Here is a 20,256-nt window from a genome sequence, read left to right on the forward strand (position 1 = left end):
CGGAGGCTATGAATTACTTGCATTAAGACAGGTCGGCCCTTTGGCTCTGCAGCTGGAGAGGATGTTTACAGGATCTAGTAGGCAGGAATGTATTCTCGGGGAGCGGAACAGATAACTCGAAGGTTATAGTCAGTCTTGGCAGAAAACAGGCTTGAGCTGAGCGCGAGGGGCCGCGCTGAAAGTAGGACAGAGTTCACGAGTACAGAGGTAGCCTGGGCAGAGTCAGGAGCCACAAAAGAGGTTCAGATGGCAGGAATTCAGGGCCTACTCTGGCTAGAGCAGGAAAAATATGAAAAGGGTACTACAAAAAGACGGTGGCATAGCATATTTAGGAACGGGCCATATAATCCATTCATGGTGGATCTGAAAGAGGACAAGTTAACGGTGGACGCAAATGTATTTGCGTCTTCATAGCTGGCACAGGAGGGAAGTTACATGTACTTTAAGCTGGTACATGGAGTCGGTGGGGTACGCGCTAGGGAACACATCATGACCAAAATTTAATTTTCCTCATTCCCTCCTTGTTCCCTACGGACCCTTCATGAAATATCGATCCTCATGAATCGATCAGTCTGTTCTTGTAACATCATTTGTTCTTCTTTCTTTCGGTTACGTTTTGAATGAAAACTGGAATGTTCAATACAAGAGGTGGCACACAGTCCACAAATCGCTGGCCCACACTGTAGGCACAGGCAGCAACTGAATACTAGAACTAGGCCAAGGCCTAGAAAGGATAGGATCTTCCATCCCCAAGCTGTTAACGTTGTCCAGAACCAACCGGACCAAGTCCAGGTGCCTGGATTCTGATGTATCTGATTTGCAATTTTATGAAGACGGGTGATAGCTTGATATACAGAGGGTGCATTTTGTGGAATGAAAACACAGCAGCTTGACCCGATGACCTTACAGGCTCCACCTTGATCTGCCAAGATGACGTCAATCACAAGACGATTTTGAAGGACAACAATCCGCATAGCAGACTGTTCCTCTGTTAGATTACCTAAGGCGGCGGTAGTTTCATTTACTACGGCTTCAAGTGTTCTAGTTAATTTGCGTATCAATTTACTATTCTGGACAGGTCCTACGAAAAAAAAGAATCCTTTATTGAAATCAGTGTACTGTTCCCATGCCGTTTCTGTATAGTCGACAAGCGGGACATCTCTTCGGACTTTCTTGCTTGCTATGTTGGTATTACGATGGTAATCAGGGGGAGCTAGGAAAACAGGTGGCAGAAGGAATGCAATGTAACAGGTACCATCCCAAACTGGAGGTAGACGAACGTATGCGGTGTGACCGCAAAAAAAATAAGAGTGACGGGTAGCTTTGAAAGATGATTTTCCATCATCACTGAATTCGACCACAGTAATGCATTTACTATGACCTAAGTGTACTGAACCTTTCTTCTTGATACATAATTCACCAGTGACTGGCAGCACTGACATAATCGGTGGAACTGGTGTGGCTTCGGATTCGACAGTAAGAATCATAAAGTTAATTGTGTAATTACCTAATCCATATACTTCATTTTCTAGATCAGTTCCTATTCTAATGGGAAGTCCCTCCTTATCTGGGTAACAGACATCGAGCAGGACCAAGTTCAGGTTTCCCCAAACCCAACCCCCATCGAAAACAGCGATGTCGGGATCTAAAGAATTAATTATTTTAAACCATGCTCCGCAGGAGCCATTGTGAGTGAACGGGTACGGAAAGAGAGGCAGGGCTCCCTTGTAGTTCTGGTAAGGAGGGAGTCGGCCACATATCCAGCAATTTGTAGCATTGTTAGTTTGATGAGAATGATGTAACATACTAATGAATGTATTGTTGCGCAGCGCAAGTCTGTAGGAAAGCTCGTGTGGAGGTAACTCACTGAAAGAGTGTTCGGCAGAGACATTGTAAGTAGATTGTTCACGCTTGAAAATAGGATAATAAATCGGTAATAAGATGCTAGCAACAATTATTAAAATACTGAGAATAAACAAAATTATTAGTGTCACTATGCAGTGACTACGAAGTGATTTGCAATAGGTACGTTTCTTTTCTTCTCTCTCTCTAACTCGATCTAGGGGATACATGTCAGAAACTATTTAACCGATTCACCTAGGGGAGGACTTAAACAATTAAACTGTCTGACTTGCTAGATCGTAATTTCATGCGGTATTGTTCTTGAGGAGTCTTTTCACGTTTGGCTTCGGTAAAGTCTTTGTTATCACAGTCTTTGATGGGGGTGGGTGTGTCTTGTTCCGGTTTCAGTCCTGGGAATGTTTTGATATGGCTTAGGTGGACCCACCCCTTTCTGCCTTCCAATTTGACTGCGGTCTTTGTAGTAAGAAGGACGGTCTTCGGAGACTTCCAGCGGGGCTCCAATGGACTTTTCCTGTCGAAGTTACGGACGAGGACAACGTCCCCGGGGCGGACGTCATGCGGCTTCACGTCAGTGTTGTCAGGGAAGGCTGCGGCAACCTGTGAACGACATGATTGGAGTGCAGACATCAAGGAGGCAAGGTAATCGGTCAACATATTAGAATCAACATCGGTTATCTTTTTAGGAATGGGCGTCCCCCACATATTCGGTGGTCTTCCAAAGACCACCTCGTACGGGGATAGCCCTGATCTCGAATGGGCAACCATTCTCATATAGAATAGTGCCACTGGCAGGGCGACTATCCAGTCGACCCCTTTTTCCTGACATATTTTGGCAAGGCGAATCTTTAATGTCTGGTTATGCCTTTCTACAAGGCCTGCTGCTTCTGGATGTCGGACACAATGGAACTTCCACTGGTATCCCAATAACAAGGAGACTTGCTTCATTAATTCGGATGAGAATGGTTGACCGTTATCTGAGTACACGACACGAGGCATGCCGTATCGTGGGAAGAATTCACGAACCAACTGTTTGGCAGTGGTCGGAGCTGTGTAATCTGGGACTGGGTATGCTTCGGTCCAGCGGGACAGAGCACAGACAACTACGAGAACATATTTGAATCCTCGACAACGGTCCATCTGGATATAATCCATCTGGAGGACTTCAAAAGGGTGATCGGGAGGATGGAATCCACCTTGCTCTACAGGGACGCTTTTACCTGGATTGAACTGACAACAGATCATGCAAGTACGCACTTTCAGTTTCGCTGCTGCTCGTAAGTGTTTATTGTACCAGAGATTTTGCAAACTGTCTAGCATTGCCTTTTCTCCTAGATGGGCAGGACTATGTGCTGTATTTATCATGACTTGAACCATAGAGTCAGGGAGAAACCATATAGATTTTCCCTTCGTCATCCAACCTTGATCTGTCTGGATCCCTCCTAGTTCAATCCATTTCTTTATTTCTTCTGGAGTAGCATGTGTCTGAATGTCAATAACATCTAGTGTGGGATCCCTGACTGCCATACAGTTTGTCGGATCTGTTGTCTTTGTTGTGTCAGTTGTCTGAGTGTGAGTCAGTGCTGTATGTTTTGCTGTCTGATCTGCCAGGTCGTTACCCTGGGAAACAGAATCTGTAACTTTAGTATGTGCTTTACACTTCATGACGGATATGCCTGAAGGCAGATGTATTGCTTCTAACAGTGCTTGAATGAGCGGACCATGTTGTATCTTTGTACCATGAGAGGTCAGGAAACCTCGTTCCTGCCAGAGCATGCCGAAGTCATGTACGACTCCGAACGCATAACGGGAATCAGTGTATATGTTAACATTTCTGTTCTTGGCTAGTATACAGGCTCGAGTTAGAGCGATGAGCTCTGCCGCTTGAGCAGACAATGTATCAATACGGTGTGTTTCTTTAACTTCAGTTTCAGTGGTCACTGCATACGCGGCCACTAATTCTCCTGTACTTGTTCTCATACATGAACCATCCACATAAAGTGTCAGGTCTGGATTTGTCAATGGAACATCTGTTAAATCTCGTCGGGGCTTTGTTACTGCATTAATGATCTCTATACAATCATGTGGAGCTGGATCTGTCGTAACTGTAGGTAACAATGTCGCTGGGTTCAAGATACTGCAGCGTCTGATTTCTATGTGTGGCTGGAATAGTGTTAATTCGTAACCTGTCAGTCGTGCTATAGTCAAGTGTTGAGTCTGGGTTCTGTTTAACAGAACCTCTACAGAATGTGGAACTTGTACTGTTAACTGATGACCTAAAACAATTGAATCGCTTTGTCTGATTGCTAATGCTGTTGCTGCTACTGACTTTAAACATGCAGGGAGTGCCTGAGCTACTGAATCCAATGTACTTGAAAAATAAGCACAAGGCTTATGTGAACCTGCTTGATCTTGAGTGAGGACAGACAATGCTGTACCGTCACGTTCTGTAACAAAAAGTGTAAACGGTTTGCTGTAACATGGTGTCGCTAAAACTGGTGCTTGGCATAAAGCTTTCTTTAATTCCTCAAAGGCTTGTGTGTGTTCCTGAGTCCAAGGGAGGACAGTCGAAGTCGCTGCCTCCTGTGTCGTTAACTGGATGAGTGGTTTAGCTAGAAAGGCATATTGAGGAATCCATTGTCTGCAGTACGAGGTGAGGCCTATGAAGGCCCGCACTTCCTTTTGTGTCTGGGGTTGTGGCATGTTTACAATTAATTGAATGCGATCGGGAGTGAGCTGTCTCCCCACTTTGGACAGCAAGTGACCCAGGTACACAACTTGCTGAACACAGAATTGGAGCTTTGAAGGGGACACCTTGTGTCCCTTGTCGGCCAGGAAATGCAAAACTGTTAGAGATGCTTGTTCACATTCGGGCTCACTTCGTGCGGTGATCAGTAGATCATCGACGTACTGTAGTAAGGCGGTATTAACTGCATTTGAATACAATCTAGTTGTCTTTTCAGTGCTTGACTATAGATGCTGGGGCTTTCTGTAAATCCTTGAGGTGCGCGGGAAAATTTGAAACTTCGTCCATTTAAACTGAATCCGAAGAGATATTGGCTCTCTGGATCAATAGGTACACTGAAGAAGGCGTTCTTGAGATCGATTACAGTAAAGAACGTTGCTTCTGAGTCAATAGCAGTTAATAGGGAGGAGATATCAGGGACCACAGGATACTGTGGTACAATGCATTTGTTCAGTTCTCGAAGGTCAATCACCAGCCGATATACTGGCGGTGCATTGCGGTCTGTACGTTTAAGAATTGGAATGATGGGTGAATTACAGATATTGGAGTCGGTCTCTACGACCACTCCTTGGGCAATAAGCTCTTCAATGATTTTCAGTAAAGCCACTACAGCATCGGGTGGTAACTTGTATTGTCTGATTCTGGGTAGAACAACTCCTGTCTTGAGTGTAACACGATATGGAGTGATATGCATGCAACCTACATCAGCTGGGCCCTTTGCCCATAAGTGATCTGGTACATTTTTCAATCTGACATCAAAGTCACGTAGAACATAATGACCCTTGAAATCCCGTAGAAAAAGTCTGACTCCCTCCGGGGAACAGCATATGATAGCTCCTAGAGCTTTCAGTGTTTTAATTCCTAACAGATTTTCTGGACATGACTTCGTAAGTAACACATCTGTAACTCGAGATAATGGACCCACAGCTAGTGGTACTGGTTCTGACACTTCATTTACAATAGGCTGTCCTGAAAAACCAAGGGAAACATTCTGTGAGCCTGAGAGGGGTGCCCCTGGAACTTCATTATGACTTATAGTAGTGCGACTTGCCCCTGTGTCAATTAAAAACTTTCTGTCTTTTCCTAATACGTGGCTATGTACATAAGGACCTTCTTGATCTACAGGAATTTCAATAAGAGGCAAATCACTTTCCCTCTCTAGGCTGTTTCATGTATATCGCTGATAATCTGGATATGCCGACTGGGCATACTGGTACATCTGTTGTGAGACTTGCCGGGTTGCGGCAGCGGGCTGTGTCTGAGCATGTTGTGGCTGTGGTACCGCTACTGTCTGTACTGTATGGGACTGATCATGCATAGGCTGTGTATTCTGTATTGGCTGTTCGTTCTGTGAGGTCAGTTGATGACCCTGTTCGTGTCTAGGCGGATGCGGTCTTTCTTTAGTTTTACCTGTCGCGATGTTATGTTTCAGGACTGGACATTCATGTACGTAGTGTCCTGGCTGCTTGCAGTAATTACATGTCCCTTTAACGGGAGCTGTAGAGTGATTTGTCTGAGCCCCACCTTTCCTCTGGCCCTCGGCTGGGACCGTCTGTGCTACTAACATTTTCATCTTTGTCTCTTTCATACGTTTCTGTTCCTGATCTTGTTCTTCCCTTATTCTGTTCTGGTGATATTGTAACATTTGTAACATCTGCGATGGCGTATTTGCCTGCCAAGTACTTTCAACCTTGTACACTCTATTTTTGACTAATGGTAGGGCATTCTCGACTAATTTTGTTACGAAAAGGTGTGGATATGACTCGCTACTTGTTTTTAGACCACTATTTATGATGAAACATTTCTCGAATCGTGAATAATAGTCGCTAGTATCTTCATCTTGTTTCTGTTTACAGGACGAGATTGCGTCCCAATCTTCTTTTCTTGTAGTCAATAATCTCGGCAAAACCTGTACTATTAAACCTGGTAATGCTTTAGTCAGATCCCCAAGGCCTACCCCTGGGACTCGTTTGCTTTCTTCGTCTTCTATTTCCGCCCATGCTATCTTTGACTCTCCCACCTCCCAATCCTTCTCCTTTAATTTTTCGTAAATGCCCGTGGGCAACAGTACTTTCAACATTTTCGTAATATCATCATACGTGTAATCTCCCATCAGTAACATATCTTTGAGCTCTCTGTGAAAACCTGCAGGGTCTTTATCATGGCACGGAACTAATTTCTTCATTTCTAACAGTTCTAACTTAGTCAGTGGTGTGTGAACATACACACGCTTCAAGTGTTGATCCGTACCCATAACTGGGTGTACTTCTCGTAAGGGGTTCTGACTTTCAATGCCACCACCGCATTGCATGTGGTACGTTTTTCTTTCTAGAGGCGGGGCGAGAACATGTTCAGAGCTCAGGAAGGTGTAATACTTACGTCGTTGTTCTAGAATTATTTGTATTAGTTTGGTACTGAAACCTCTCCATCTATCCATGAGTAGTGCTTCTAATGTTTCGTGTAAGGGACCTGGATCAGAATGATGGTTTCTGAACTTGATGAGGAGGTGCTGAATCATATATACACCTGCTATTTTCTGCTCTTCCGGGGAAAGGTTCAAGAATGTCTGCACTAACGTGTCATCATTATACATGTCTGGGTTTTCGGCCCATAATACAGCTGACCGAGCTAATTCCTGTTCGTCCATAGAGTTCAGTACATGGTACCCCATTCGGTCTCGAAGCCTTTTATCAGTTTCCTGGAACTGATGTTCAGAAGAATTCGGATTTGTTAACTCAGAGAGAAAGACTCTCTTGCTTTCTGGACGGACACCCTTCCTAAGGTAGGCTCCCCTACCTACATACGCTATAGTATCTGTAGATTTTCCTGATGCTTTCCCTGACGTTTCTTGTTCCTCTTCCTCCTCCGAGGAAGTTTTATCATTCTCTTCCTGGTGTGCTGTCAATACTGCCCTTCTTATTTTCTGGGACATACTGGCTATGCAAGCCCCTTTATCATGCTTTGCGTCTGCTATATTTTGACCCCACTTGTTTAATGCGTCTAATTCGCTTTGATCTGTCTCAGGCCTGTCTCGTTCTCTTATCACACAGTTTATGAAAAATCGTAATATCTGTGCTTGAATGTCAACTTTCTGTTTATACAGGGCAGCTTTGACACTTTCGGGGTCTTTCCCTGTCTGTATGAACTTATATAGTCTGTCGAGGATCTCCTGCATTCCTACATAGCATAGCAAGTTATCGGTAGCAGATCTTAATCGAAGTGATGCTAATATCATTAAATCGTCTTTTCCGGGTACTGGATCATATCTACAAACTGACATCCTATCTTTGAATGCGTCTAAGCGAGGTGATGAGCGGGGAGACTGGAAAGGATTCTGCGTGTCCCTTAAATGCAATCTGCGTGTCGGTGGCGGGGTCTGTAGACCCGCTGTCGCACCTCCTGAGGCGGATGCTTGGGCATTATCTCTTCGCGGAGCCTGGATCTGAACTTGAATTTGTCGTTTAGTAAGATCAGGTAGGACTGGTTTCGGTAGGTCCGTTTTGAGTGCGGGAAGTGGTGGAGCTGGCGGAACAGGGGAGGTCTGTCGTGGTACCGGCGGAACCGGATCTGGGGGCGTAGTGCCACCCCTATCCCTGTCAGTAGGCAGGGCACGAACAGGCAGATTGGTATAAGCTGGTACTACATCCTCTAGATATGAATTTAGGAATATGTCTTTAGTAGTTTTATGCATTACTTTAGTTGGGACTAATGGTGTCGGTAAATTTTTCGGTATTTCTGATTCAGTTTCAGATGTGCCATCTGCTGCAAGATACATACCATTTACAAGATTATTTCAAGCACGGTCTATTTGTTCTGTTTTTACTCGGATCCCTTCAGTAACTAATTCGTTTTCTTGCTCTTTATCTGATTCTTTAAGTCTGTCTTCTCTACGGAGTGCTTTGTCAGCACGCTTACGTGATTCCTTACGCCAAAACTCTATGGCGTCCTTCTGAGATTGTCTGGCTTTCTTTTTCCATAATGCTTCTTCTACCCTCATGATGCACTCGGCATCCCACGTTCCAGTGACAGGCCATCTGTGTCTTTCGTCTAGGTGTTTGGTATAATCGGCCCATAAATCTAGATATAGTATGGCATCTATGCCGTGTTTTTGATACATAAAATTGCCTGGAGTGTCCCTAGGGGGAATAGGAATTTCTTCCTCTAGTAACCCTTTCCTAGTTCCTATCTGTTTTAACTTGTTAAAAAACGGCATCTTGCTTACTGATTACTGAACGCTAGATCTTTATTCCTTAATACTCTTGACAGCTAGATTATGCGAGAACACAATAATACACGTTTGAACAGTCACATTCATACCACAACATTAACACATTGTAGACATAGATGACTACCCCCCTATACTAGATGTACTGCTCAACAGTACGGATACACTGCTGTAACAGTGCAGAAATTCGGAGTACTTGATATACTGCTAAACAGTACAGATACACTGCCTAAAAACAGTGCAGACCGGACTTGCGTACCCAAACCCGTCTAGATACGACCCAGCAATGGTACTCACCGGGAAGCACGGAAACAGAAGGCCTCGGAAAACTCGACTGGACTCGACTCAAAACTTCGGAAAACTTCGGAAAACTTCGGAAAACTTCGGAAAACTGGTGGGCCTCTTCACACCTCGGACCTTGCTTCTCTCGGCTGGGCTCTGGTCGGGATCCTCCGCACTCCTCACCGCCTCGTCTGGGCACTGATCGCAGTCTTCGTCACCTCCGTGGGTCAGAGGGGGATGCAGGAAATCCTGCCAGTACACGTGTGGTCCGTCTAACTGATGGCAGGGGACACAGTATGCAACGCACCAACCGGCGCGTGAGGTGGGGGAGGGGTCCCTGTTCGGGCGCCAAAATGATGTAAATAATTAATTTACTCTCTTAATTTCTATGCAGGTAAGTACTTAATCAATAATAACTCAATCAGAAGGAAAGAAAACAGAGTCCGTGGTGTTAGAGTTTCTAAGGGTTTTATTCCTCATAAAGGAATCAGGATATCATGTTCTGACCACCACAGGGGTGTCAGAAGGGATAGATGAGCGCGCTGAAGTTTATTATCAATACATAGCTTATATACTTGATTTATACATAGGAATCAATGTAAGAGGCGTAACAGCTGAGAGAAGACAAGATAACAGTATACACGTGGTACTAATACATCATCAAGAGGCGTAAACTAGGCGTGAACCAGAGGTGTGTGCTAGAAACGTCACTGATAGGTGACGCAAGTGGGTGGCACCAAGGGGTGGTGCTAACAGAATGTTGCAGTGTCAGCAGAAAATCGGAAGCTTGGATGCGCGCGCAGCTGCATGACGTGTGATTGACGGGGTGCAGGGGACTTGACATTTACACTGACGGAAAGAGACAGAAGTCTGGCATGTCAGTTCAACTTGTACTTCTATCATATCTGATATCTGATGTTTAGGAACTATACTATCTGGGCGGAAAGGTCTCTAGGGCAGAAGCTACTCTATGCTAACTGTGGATGCGTGTATGAGCGCCTAAGTGTCTACATGCGAAGCGTGGGGGCACGGGGCCTTCCATGGAAGCATGGCAACGGAGGCTATGAATTACTTGCATTAAGACAGGTCGGCCCTTTGGCTCTGCAGCTGGAGAGGATGTTTACAGGATCTAGTAGGCAGGAATGTATTCTCGGGGAGCGGAACAGATAACTCGAAGGTTATAGTCAGTCTTGGCAGAAAACAGGCTTGAGCTGAGCGCGAGGGGCCGCGCTGAAAGTAGGACAGAGTTCACGAGTACAGAGGTAGCCTGGGCAGAGTCAGGAGCCACAAAAGAGGTTCAGATGGCAGGAATTCAGGGCCTACTCTGGCTAGAGCAGGAAAAATATGAAAAGGGTACTACAAAAAGACGGTGGCATAGCATATTTAGGAACGGGCCATATAATCCATTCATGGTGGATCTGAAAGAGGACAAGTTAACGGTGGACACAAATGTATTTGCGTCTTCATAGCTGGCACAGGAGGGAAGTTACATGTACTTTAAGCTGGTACATGGAGTCGGTGGGGTACGCGCTAGGGAACACATCATGACCAAAATTTAATTTTCCTCATTCTCAGAGAGCATAGTGCGTAACAGCCCAAAACAACCACCTGTGGATTTTTGAATCAGAGTTGAGCTGCTTGAGCAATAACCGAGTCTGGCTTTGGGTGTCCCACCAAGCAGGCAGGTGGATCCTCTGGCACTTTGTATTTTTCATCTATTAACGGCAAGACAGCCGCTACCGTAGCTGGGTTCTGCATACTTTTTGTGCCTCCTTCCCCTATATAGTCTACTATGGGAATAGTGCACACTAATTCCCTTGCGGACCCTTTAAAATTGGATAAAAAGCAGTCTGACTGCTTGGCAGACATTGTAAGTTAGAGCCAGCTCTCTCCATCAGGTTGTGGAATCCTCCTACATCATTCAGAGGTGAATCCACTGGGTGGAGAGCTGGTCGAGATGGGGTATGAATTAGTAAGTCATTCATTCCTGGTTGGAGGGAATCGGAGGCATTGCAATATTAGATGCAGGAGTCATCCTGGGTGTTAAAAGGCGGTGAGACACAGTGGCGGCTAGCTTCAATAAAAAAAAGTGGGCATGAAGGCGTTACTCACCATAAACGAGAAGCTGGAGCACGACCGCTACAGCGCTTCTCCTTTCCACGATTTCCTGCTTGTGGAACGGAACTCCAATCAATCCTGGAACTGCTTTCATGCTGTGAAAGAAGCTCCAGGATTGAAGGGTGCAGGCTCACCCTGTGCTTATTTTGAGACTGGGGACCTGTGACCGCAATTCCCAGGCTATTTCACAGCCTTTGGATTGCTGGGTCTAAAGCGCACATGATGGGCTGGCCGTTGCAAGACGACCAGCCAATCCGACGTGCACTGTAGACCAGGGCTGACGTTCTACATTTGCAAGAGTCAACCTGCCCTCACCCTCGTGCTGTAGACAATGCAAGCTGGTACGGTGGCAAATAAAAATGGCATTGAAATGCCATTTTAATGGCGTTGGCCTACTGTGTTCGGAGCAGGCGGGCCGACACTCCTCCGTTACTGAGGAGGAGCTGTCCCTGGTGGGATTGGACCTGGTGTTCTTGGTGATGGAGCACTAAGCGGCTCTGTCAATAGTGTTCAGGGCTCCGGAAACCTCATTTGATAATCCTGGAGCATCCTCTACAGGCCTTGCAAAAATGATAGAGGAATATGCATTACAGTTTCCTGTGAAGGAGAGCGGCCATACTGTTGGAAATCCTCTTCCTGATGTCTAAGTCTTTCCGAATACCTTGGTCCATAATATTCTTAGTAATATGCTCTTCCTCCATCCTGGTTCTTAATGTGGAGTTCTGGGGAGCTGTGGGCTGTCCTGAATGGACTCTCGTCTTCTGACTCTTTTGCATCAGTAAGGTGGCTTGGAGGGAGAGGGGACACTTTGTTGGGAGAAGTGTGTGCCAGTAGGAGAAAAGTCTTTGCCACTTTTAGTGTCATCGTCGATCCCTTAGTGATCTTCAACGTTCACAATGTTATTCTTGATGAGGTGGTCAACGACAGGGCAGCCATTGACGGGTTGGCAGTCAATGGCACCGTCTTCGTCGGGGCCTTCCTAGATGTAGCGCTTGTTTCGTCGTTGGTGCTTTCTTCGACTGAATGGGCTCCAATGATACTTTGGAAGGCATCAATGTGTAGTCGACGCCGTTTTGAAGACGGCAAACCAGTTGTTGGTGAGATTTTCAAGGCGGTTTTTGGCCTTGTAGGTCAAAGACTCGTAAGAGAACTTTGAAGGCCGAACTCCAGGATTCATAGATGGAGTAGTAGGTTCAGACCTGCTAATTCCTGAGGAGATTTTGTCTGTTTTTTCTTTTTTTGAACTGTCCTTCAGAGACGAGTGATGAGTCTTCTTTAAGGCCTTCCTGGACTCTTCCGAAGCCCCTTGTTCACAAGTCCTTTCTCTCTTATGTGACCTTTTTTGGGAGGTCAACAAGGTACTACTGTCCTCTTTAGAGCTGGTAGATCTTTTTTTGATGTGGCTTTCTGAAGCAACAAAGTATGGCTTCCCTCTCTGTCTTTTAAGGTCTTAGTAGAAAAGGTGTGACATATTTTACAGTCTTTGACCTAATGCGGAAGGTAGAGGCAGCGAATAAAAGCCTTGTTGGGGTCATCTGAATGAAGGCATTTCCTCCCACAGGGTCTAAAGAGCAATTTTTTAATATGTTTCAGGCATGGTAAATACGTTTTACAATACCAGTTAGAAGATAACGGAGCAGAGCCCAGAGAGACTCCCTTCACACAATGTGTGGTAGAAAATCTGAGGGATTCAGCCTCTCTTGGGAGTAGCGCCAGAAGTTTAAAAACAATTTTTTTAAAGGACATAGATAGTCTATTAAAGGGATTGTTCATTACCATTATAGCCTATGAAAATGATACATACTGCTTTGTTATGATACCGTGTGACTCCCACTTCGTCAACAGAGAGGGATTCAAGAATGTGAAATCTATGAAAGATCCAATACTGAAGAACATAAATATTCAAAATGGGGAGAACACTTGGCTCACTTTTCTTACAAAGAAGTAGTAAGATTAGTATCCCTGCCCCCTTAATGGGAATCTGGACTGGCTGGTTATGGAGCTTTTTTGAAGCAGAAGTGGCCTGTAGGAGGAAGCTGTGGAAGCTGATGGGGACATGAGTTGAGAAGAAAAATAGCAAACCACATGATAATATTAATGCCCTTATTGCAACCTCATTTTACATATTCATTACATTAACAGTAATAATTTGCTTGGACAGCAATGTATGAAAAATATATGATTATTTTATTTTTCTTGTTATTTGTTTCATTTTTATGTCTTTTTTACCATTTTGAGCAATAAATGTATTTTACTTTTTCCATAAAATGTATATTCATTAAATTCATAGAACAATTATAGTTAATACAAACAACAATAAATGACATGCAATATCTATTGTAAACAAAGACACACAACAATATACATGTAAGTACAAGAACAGTGCTGTACGATATGTTCGGTCGCTGGAAAATGTTATGAAGGCAAATGCGGTAGAATAGAACACAACGCGTTTCGGCCTGAGGCCTTCATCAGGTGACCGTCATTTCGTTTTTAACAGAGACAGGTGTACAACAAATTCTGAAATTAATTATCCTGTGGGGTGGATTCCAGTTGTTTCATAAACCAGAAGTTCTGTGATTTTTTATCTCATGGAGATTTCAGCAGGAATTATGTAGCACTGATATTTGCTGTTTCCACTTCTTATTTTGAGTCAAGTTACTCGTAGGTGTATTTTTAAGTAGAATGATGATTCATAGGCATGACTTAGTTCGCTCCAAATTAGTTCCACAGAAATAATCTTCAAAAATGGCTACGGTGAAGGAAGGATAATTTCCTAATGGTTATGTCTTCATTTTGTATAGCTTCATACACACCATTTCTTGTTATAACTGGTGGGAAGGACTGGTCTCACTAAATAGCCTCTTCAAAGTTTTGATATCTTGCGTATGTATGCGCTTCTCCGTAGTCAGGGGAGTCTGCTGGTGTGCACTGCCAAGCATGCCGGCTGATGGGGACAACCAGAGAAGAATCAATAAGAGGCGGAGTTCTCTGGAACAAAGGAAAAGACCCCTTTGAGCTGTGCAGCGACACCATGAGAACCAGTGGTAATCCTTGCTCTTCCAAGACGTGGATTGTTAGAGAGGGTTGCAGGTCACAAACTTCACAGGTGCACCCCTGGTGTTCAAGTGAGATACCAATAAGACTACTTACTAGTAAAAGCTCAGAACCTCAAAGCAGATTTGGCAAGGACAGTGCATTTAAGTGGCTCCAATTCTTGTTGTCTCTCTTTATATTTTGTTGTTTGTGGTGGGAAAGTGGTATGTCTGAAAATTGAGGGAGGCAGGCATCCTGTACTTTTTCCTGTGGCAAAGCCCACCAGATGCATTACCTGTGGTTACTTCCATCTCAGTTACTCAGAAACTGGGTTCATTCATAGAGGCAGAAAAGGATCCAGAAAACAAGACATCTCTGGCGAAACCGGCACTATGATTTGCGACCTGTGTATTGAGACCAGGAGCTGTGCTTGATGCAATGACACAACAAAATCTCAAGGGCACTTGCAGTTACCTTAAAAAGGGTCTTAATGTCTAGATCCAGCTAAAGTAGTTTGCCTGCTATCGGTTGCAATTTCATATTGTGGCCCAGTACAATCACTTTTCCAGGCTTTTTAGAACCACTAGTACACCGCTGGTGCAGTTCCCCTCATACTGGAAGCAAGCATCTAATGGTTGGGTGCATCTATTCCTGGCCAGGAGAAAGGGTACTTGGGATCCGGTGGGAGACCCGGACTTACCTTCTGATAAAAATTCAATATTTTGTGCATGATTAGTGCCCCCTAAAACCTGCATGAAAGTCATACATTAAGTATGCGAATTAATGGTGTGTGAATTAACACCTATTGAAGCAGTTTCTGATCTTGCCAGAATCATCACTTTAGTTTTGGAGTTGGAGCTGCTTTTGTCCATCGAGTCCTTTACTTTAGAGACAGAAAATTGATTTGGTGTACCAAAATGAGGAAAGGAAATCTGTTGAACAAAACTGGAAAGATAGATTAGGCTTGTGGGATAGTGACAGGAGCATTATAAATTTGGTAAGGGATGATTTAAACTATTAAGAGTCGTGAACTGCATATGGTATCTCTTCCCACTGGAACAAGACCTCAGAGGATTTTTTTACTCAAGTACTAAAGTCTACAGCTGAAGTTTGAGTAGAGGTAAGGAAGCAGCCAAAGTTATGATATCATTCCAAATAGCATCAAGAGTGGATCTGTTCTGTGGGTAGGCAGAAGCTGAATTGGCAAGAGCGAAGAATGTGTGTTTTATGTAGTTTTCTACATCAACAGAAATCCTGATATGGGGGGGGGGATTGAAAAAGACAGAAAGGCAGGTTTAAGCATTCATTTCCTTGCTAATGTTTATTTCACTTTATGCAAGTTGGAAGTATGTTGGCAAAATATGGAATTGGATTACCATCCAAAATGGTCCAAAATGCAAGTCCAAAATTCGAATTCAAAATGAAGGTTTATTTACATGTTTTTTACATTCAGCATTAACTAGTACAATAAATACCACACTGATACAGTACAGTTTAACCTTGTTGCACATACCTTCCTCCATCTTTATCAGCTACAAAAGTTGGGGTTGCTATTAATGGACTTCGCATGTCCTTTCTGATGTATATTTTTTCTGTTGAGGCTGCACAATTGGCTGGCTTCTCTCGATGTATATCAAAAGGTTTTCTCTCGCTCTGAACAGCTAGATAGGATTTTGAAAACAAAACTCGTCAATAAAGAGAAAACTGAAAGAAAATACATAGCCATATCCTAAAAGAGTTAATAATGAAAATGCCACCAACCACAGAGCTCATGGCTAGTCATTATTTCTTTACAGGATATTTACAGAATTTCGCCAAATGAGGAGTCACGTTTTTCTGATGCATTGCAGAATTCCTTTTCAGTTTCCAGTTGAATTTAGACCATAAACAATCAGCATTGTTTCTTTATCTCTACCTTACAGTAGAAGAGGTGTACAAATAGACACTCTCTCTTGTGTTCGCTCTGCAGACATTGACTTCCACCATTCGTACAAAACAAATTGTGCTCACTTCATGACAGCCACTATATTTTCACAGCTATGTGGTGCAAACAAATAGTCCACTCTCACGAGTCGGTGCACGGAAACAGCTTCAAGTACCAGAAATGTTTGCTTACCTTCTTATAGATGACACAACAATAAATTGCTAAAGCAAAATAGCTTCACTATATCTCTCTATTGGCACTTGTTTACTTTAATCTAGAGCACATTTGTATTTCTTGCTAGTTAATAAATAAAATAACCCCAGATTGCAGCATGTCTCTAAAAGAACAGTAGTTCATAGAAAAAGAGAAAATAAAAACAGAAACAAAAAATCTATATTCTCTCAAAAATGATATAGGTAGAAAGTAAAAGTTACTCGCAAAGCTAGCTCTTCAAAGGAATCATCACTGAATACAAGAACATTTTTGTAATACCTGTACTTTCAATACCTAAAATTGTTTTTTTTATTAACTCCAAAATAAAACATGACCATGGAGAACTTTTTTTAAATAGATGCAATTAGGATGTAAAATGGACGGAATTAAATAAATCTGTCCGAATAGTCTGTTCTAATAGTGCCCCAAAAAAGAAAACAGAAAAGCAGGCAAAAGTGTATTTAGGCCAATCTAAATATTAATGCATTTTCTATGAGGAGCAGCAAGTGATCAACTGACCTACAACACACAACACTGCGATTTAGACAGTTAAGAGGAAGGTTCAAGTGGGAATCTAATTGAGAGTCTAACATTCTAGATTTATCAGAAAGGGGGTGGGGTGGGTTATTTAAGAAGAAGTAGATAAGGTAGTACTATTTCTCCGTCATCAGATTCTTCACTGATGCCATGAATACAAATAGTACTTTTTAGAAAATGCTGGAATATACTCCTGCCTATCCAAGTCTATACATTAAATGAATTTGAATTGAACCTTAAAATTGCTATAAAGAAAGAAACAGCTTGAAGTACAATTTACAGCACCTCTGGTAAGAGAAAGAACAAGCATTGGCAAAGCCAACAGGTCTCGCCTTTGGGACCTTATAAGTGTTTAGCCAGAGATATTTGGAAAGAAAGTGTGTGTTTGTGTGTGCTTGAGCGAGAGATAGAGGAAGCGAGAGAGAGAAGGAGTGAAACTGAGAGAGGGTAACAGATACTGCATGTTACAAAGAGAGTAACCACGGGAGGGATGAAAAGAAATAGAGGATGAGTGCCAAGGTGATGGCTAGACAGAGAAAGAGAGACAACAGAAGACTAGATACAGAGATTTTAAAAAAGAGCAGCAAGGAGATGAGGGGAAATGGTGAGAGGAAGAGTGGAAAGAGATAAACAGGGGAGCAGAGAAATAGGAAGAGAAAGGGTGACAGAGGAAGTGCAAAAGGGAGATAAATTAATATATAGGAAAGGGGAAATGAGTGGAAAATGCATGAAAAATAGCACCCATAATTCATCTGAAAGCCTTGTGTCCCTTCTGACGCAACACAATCTTCCCATGGGCGCGTCATAATCCCACTGAGCTCTGCAACTAATTGGATATAGTGTGAGGGGAGGGGAGCATGAGGTGTACACAGAGCACAGGTTTCACCAGGAAAAGGGGCAGTGGGGGACTTACCGGGTAAGATGCAGTTGGAAGCCCCCACTTGCTACCTGGTGTTCTTCCCCCAAAAATGGCCATGTGTGAGAAACAGAGTTACCAGGGGGAGTGGGGGGCATAAGAGGGGCAGGGAGGTGGAGTACGCAGGGCAGTAAAGATCCTTCACCAACTTAAACTACGCTCCCGAACTACCAGGGCCTTCATTAGTGTGCTCGCCCTGGCACCTCTCCAACAACACCAACGTGCAAACAACGCCCAGGGGCGACTAGCACTGTAGACGTGTGAATACGGCCACTTACTGTCTATACCGACAGTCAGCCCGCAGCCTGTGTTTACCCCTACACAGCGTGAATACGGAACGCTTACACTATTCCTATGCTTTTTAAAATGAACCTGGCGTCTAGCAACTCTAGTCCCGGGTATCGGGTAAATACAGGGAGATCATCATGCTCCCCGCTAAGGCTAGGCCCCGGGTCTTCCGGACCGGATCGACCGCTCTGCAGACCCAGCCCCACCCTTTCCCGATCCGTGTGCGGACTCACTCCTATGTGGTCTCCTCCTCCCACCAAAGAGCTAGACCCACTCTTCCAAGAAACTCACACCAACCTCAGAGTAATGCTCTAAGTTACCCGCCGCTACCTATTCTACCGTACCTAGAGCGACCAGCTGAATCTGCCCTGCCAATTTTGCCCCATATCCCGAGCCAATGTACAACCTGCTAACGAACTAGAATGAGGAAGGAAAATGCTACTTACCAGTATGCATCTGTTCTTGGCATGTAGAGCTGCAGAGTTACACACTGTGCATAGGTCGCCACCTAGTGTTGGGCCCGGATGTTTGCAGTTGTTTCTGTCCTGGAAAGCCTTTGGAAGTCACGGGACAGGTGACTCCTCCTTTGGATCATATTGCGCATGGGCATCGGCTCCATCCTCAGATTGTTTTCCGCCATTAGGGAAATGATGGAGCTTTGCAAGAAATGGAAGGATGTCCATGTAAGCTGTATCTAATTAAGATAATACTGGAACAGATAAAGGTAGCCGGGGAGGTGGGTGGGCGTATGCAACTCTGCAGCTCTACATGCCAAGAACAGATGCATACTGGTAAGTAGCATTTTCCGTTCGAGGCATGTGAGCTGCAGATTACACACTGTGCATAGATTGTATAGCAGTACCCACACTTAGCAGCGACCACCTGCATCTGCTGCAGTAGTTTGAAACAGTGTTTTGAGTACAGCCTGGCCCACATCTACACAATAGTGTTTTGTGAATGTGTGCGGTGTAGACCATGTAGCTGCTTTGCAGATGTCATCTAAGGAAATGTTCCCTAAAAATGCCATTGAAGCCCCTATCTTTCTTGTAGAATGGGCTTTAGGAGGGACAGATAACTTACGTTTAGCTTTATGGTAGCAAATCTGTATGCATTTGACAATCCACATAGCTATCCCAGATTTTGATATGGGGTTGCCTTTACGTGGTGGTGAAAAGACACAATAAGTTGTTTAGTTTTACAAAAAAGGTTGTGTTCTTTCAATGTAGTAAAGCAATGCTCTTTTCACATCCAGGGAATGAAGAGCTCTTTCTGAGACTGTTTGTGGCTGCGAGAAGAAAACGGGCAGCTCTACAGATTGATTGAGATGGAAGGGCGAAATGACTTTTGGAAGGAATTAAGGATTAGTTCGGAGAACAACTTTATTATTGTGCATTTGCAGAATAGGTTCTTGAATGGTGAATGCTTGTAGCTCACTAACTCTTCGGAGAGAAGTAATAGCTACTAGGAAAGCAACTTTCCAAGTTAAGAATTGCAGTTCACATTTATGTAAAGGTTCAAAGGGAGATCCCATTAACCGTGTGAGAACAACGTTTAAATTCCACACCGGTAAAGGTTGTCTTCTGGGAGGAATTATTCTTTTGAGGCCTTCCATAAAAGCTTTTATGGCAGGTACTCTAAAAAATGATAGATTTCTACTTTGTAGGTATGTTGCAATGGCAGCCAGGTGCAGTCTAATAGACCTGTATGCTAAATTACATCTTTGGAGGTGTAGTAAGTATCCTATGATGTGTTGAATAGACACATCTAAAGGATTGATGTGGCTGTTATAACAGTATATTACAAAACGTTTCCACTTGGCTACATAACATTCTCTAGTGGTGGGACGTCTAGCCTCTTTAATAACGCTCATACAGTCAGGGGGAGGGTTAAGGTAACCGAACTCTATGACCTCAGGAGCCAAATCGCTAGGTTGAGCTGAGCTGGGTCCGGGTGTCTGATCTCTCCATGGTTCTGGGTTAGTAAGCGTGGAGACAGGTATAGCTTTTGGTGCGGTACCACAGAAAGTTGCAGCAGTGTGGTGTACCACGGTTGTCTGGCCCAAGTTGGAGCTACTAGAAAGAGTGTTAGGGAATGTTGCTGTAGTTTGCGTA

General features: G+C 43.8%; 1 protein-coding gene across 1 annotated transcript in view; it reads right to left on the reverse strand.

Moving 5' to 3' along the window:
- NR2C2 (nuclear receptor subfamily 2 group C member 2) overlaps positions 1-20,256 on the reverse strand; it is a 331,335-nt gene that overhangs the window by 156,727 nt on the left and 154,352 nt on the right. The window contains exon 6 of the mRNA XM_086939253.1: positions 15,781-15,928. Within this exon, the coding sequence (XP_086795379.1) occupies positions 15,781-15,928 (148 nt within the window). The remainder of the gene's footprint in view (positions 1-15,780; positions 15,929-20,256) is intronic.

This window comes from Lissotriton vulgaris, chromosome 9 (assembly GCF_964263255.1).
Source record: "Lissotriton vulgaris chromosome 9, aLisVul1.2, whole genome shotgun sequence".
NCBI classification, from domain to species: Eukaryota; Metazoa; Chordata; class Amphibia; order Caudata; family Salamandridae; genus Lissotriton; species Lissotriton vulgaris.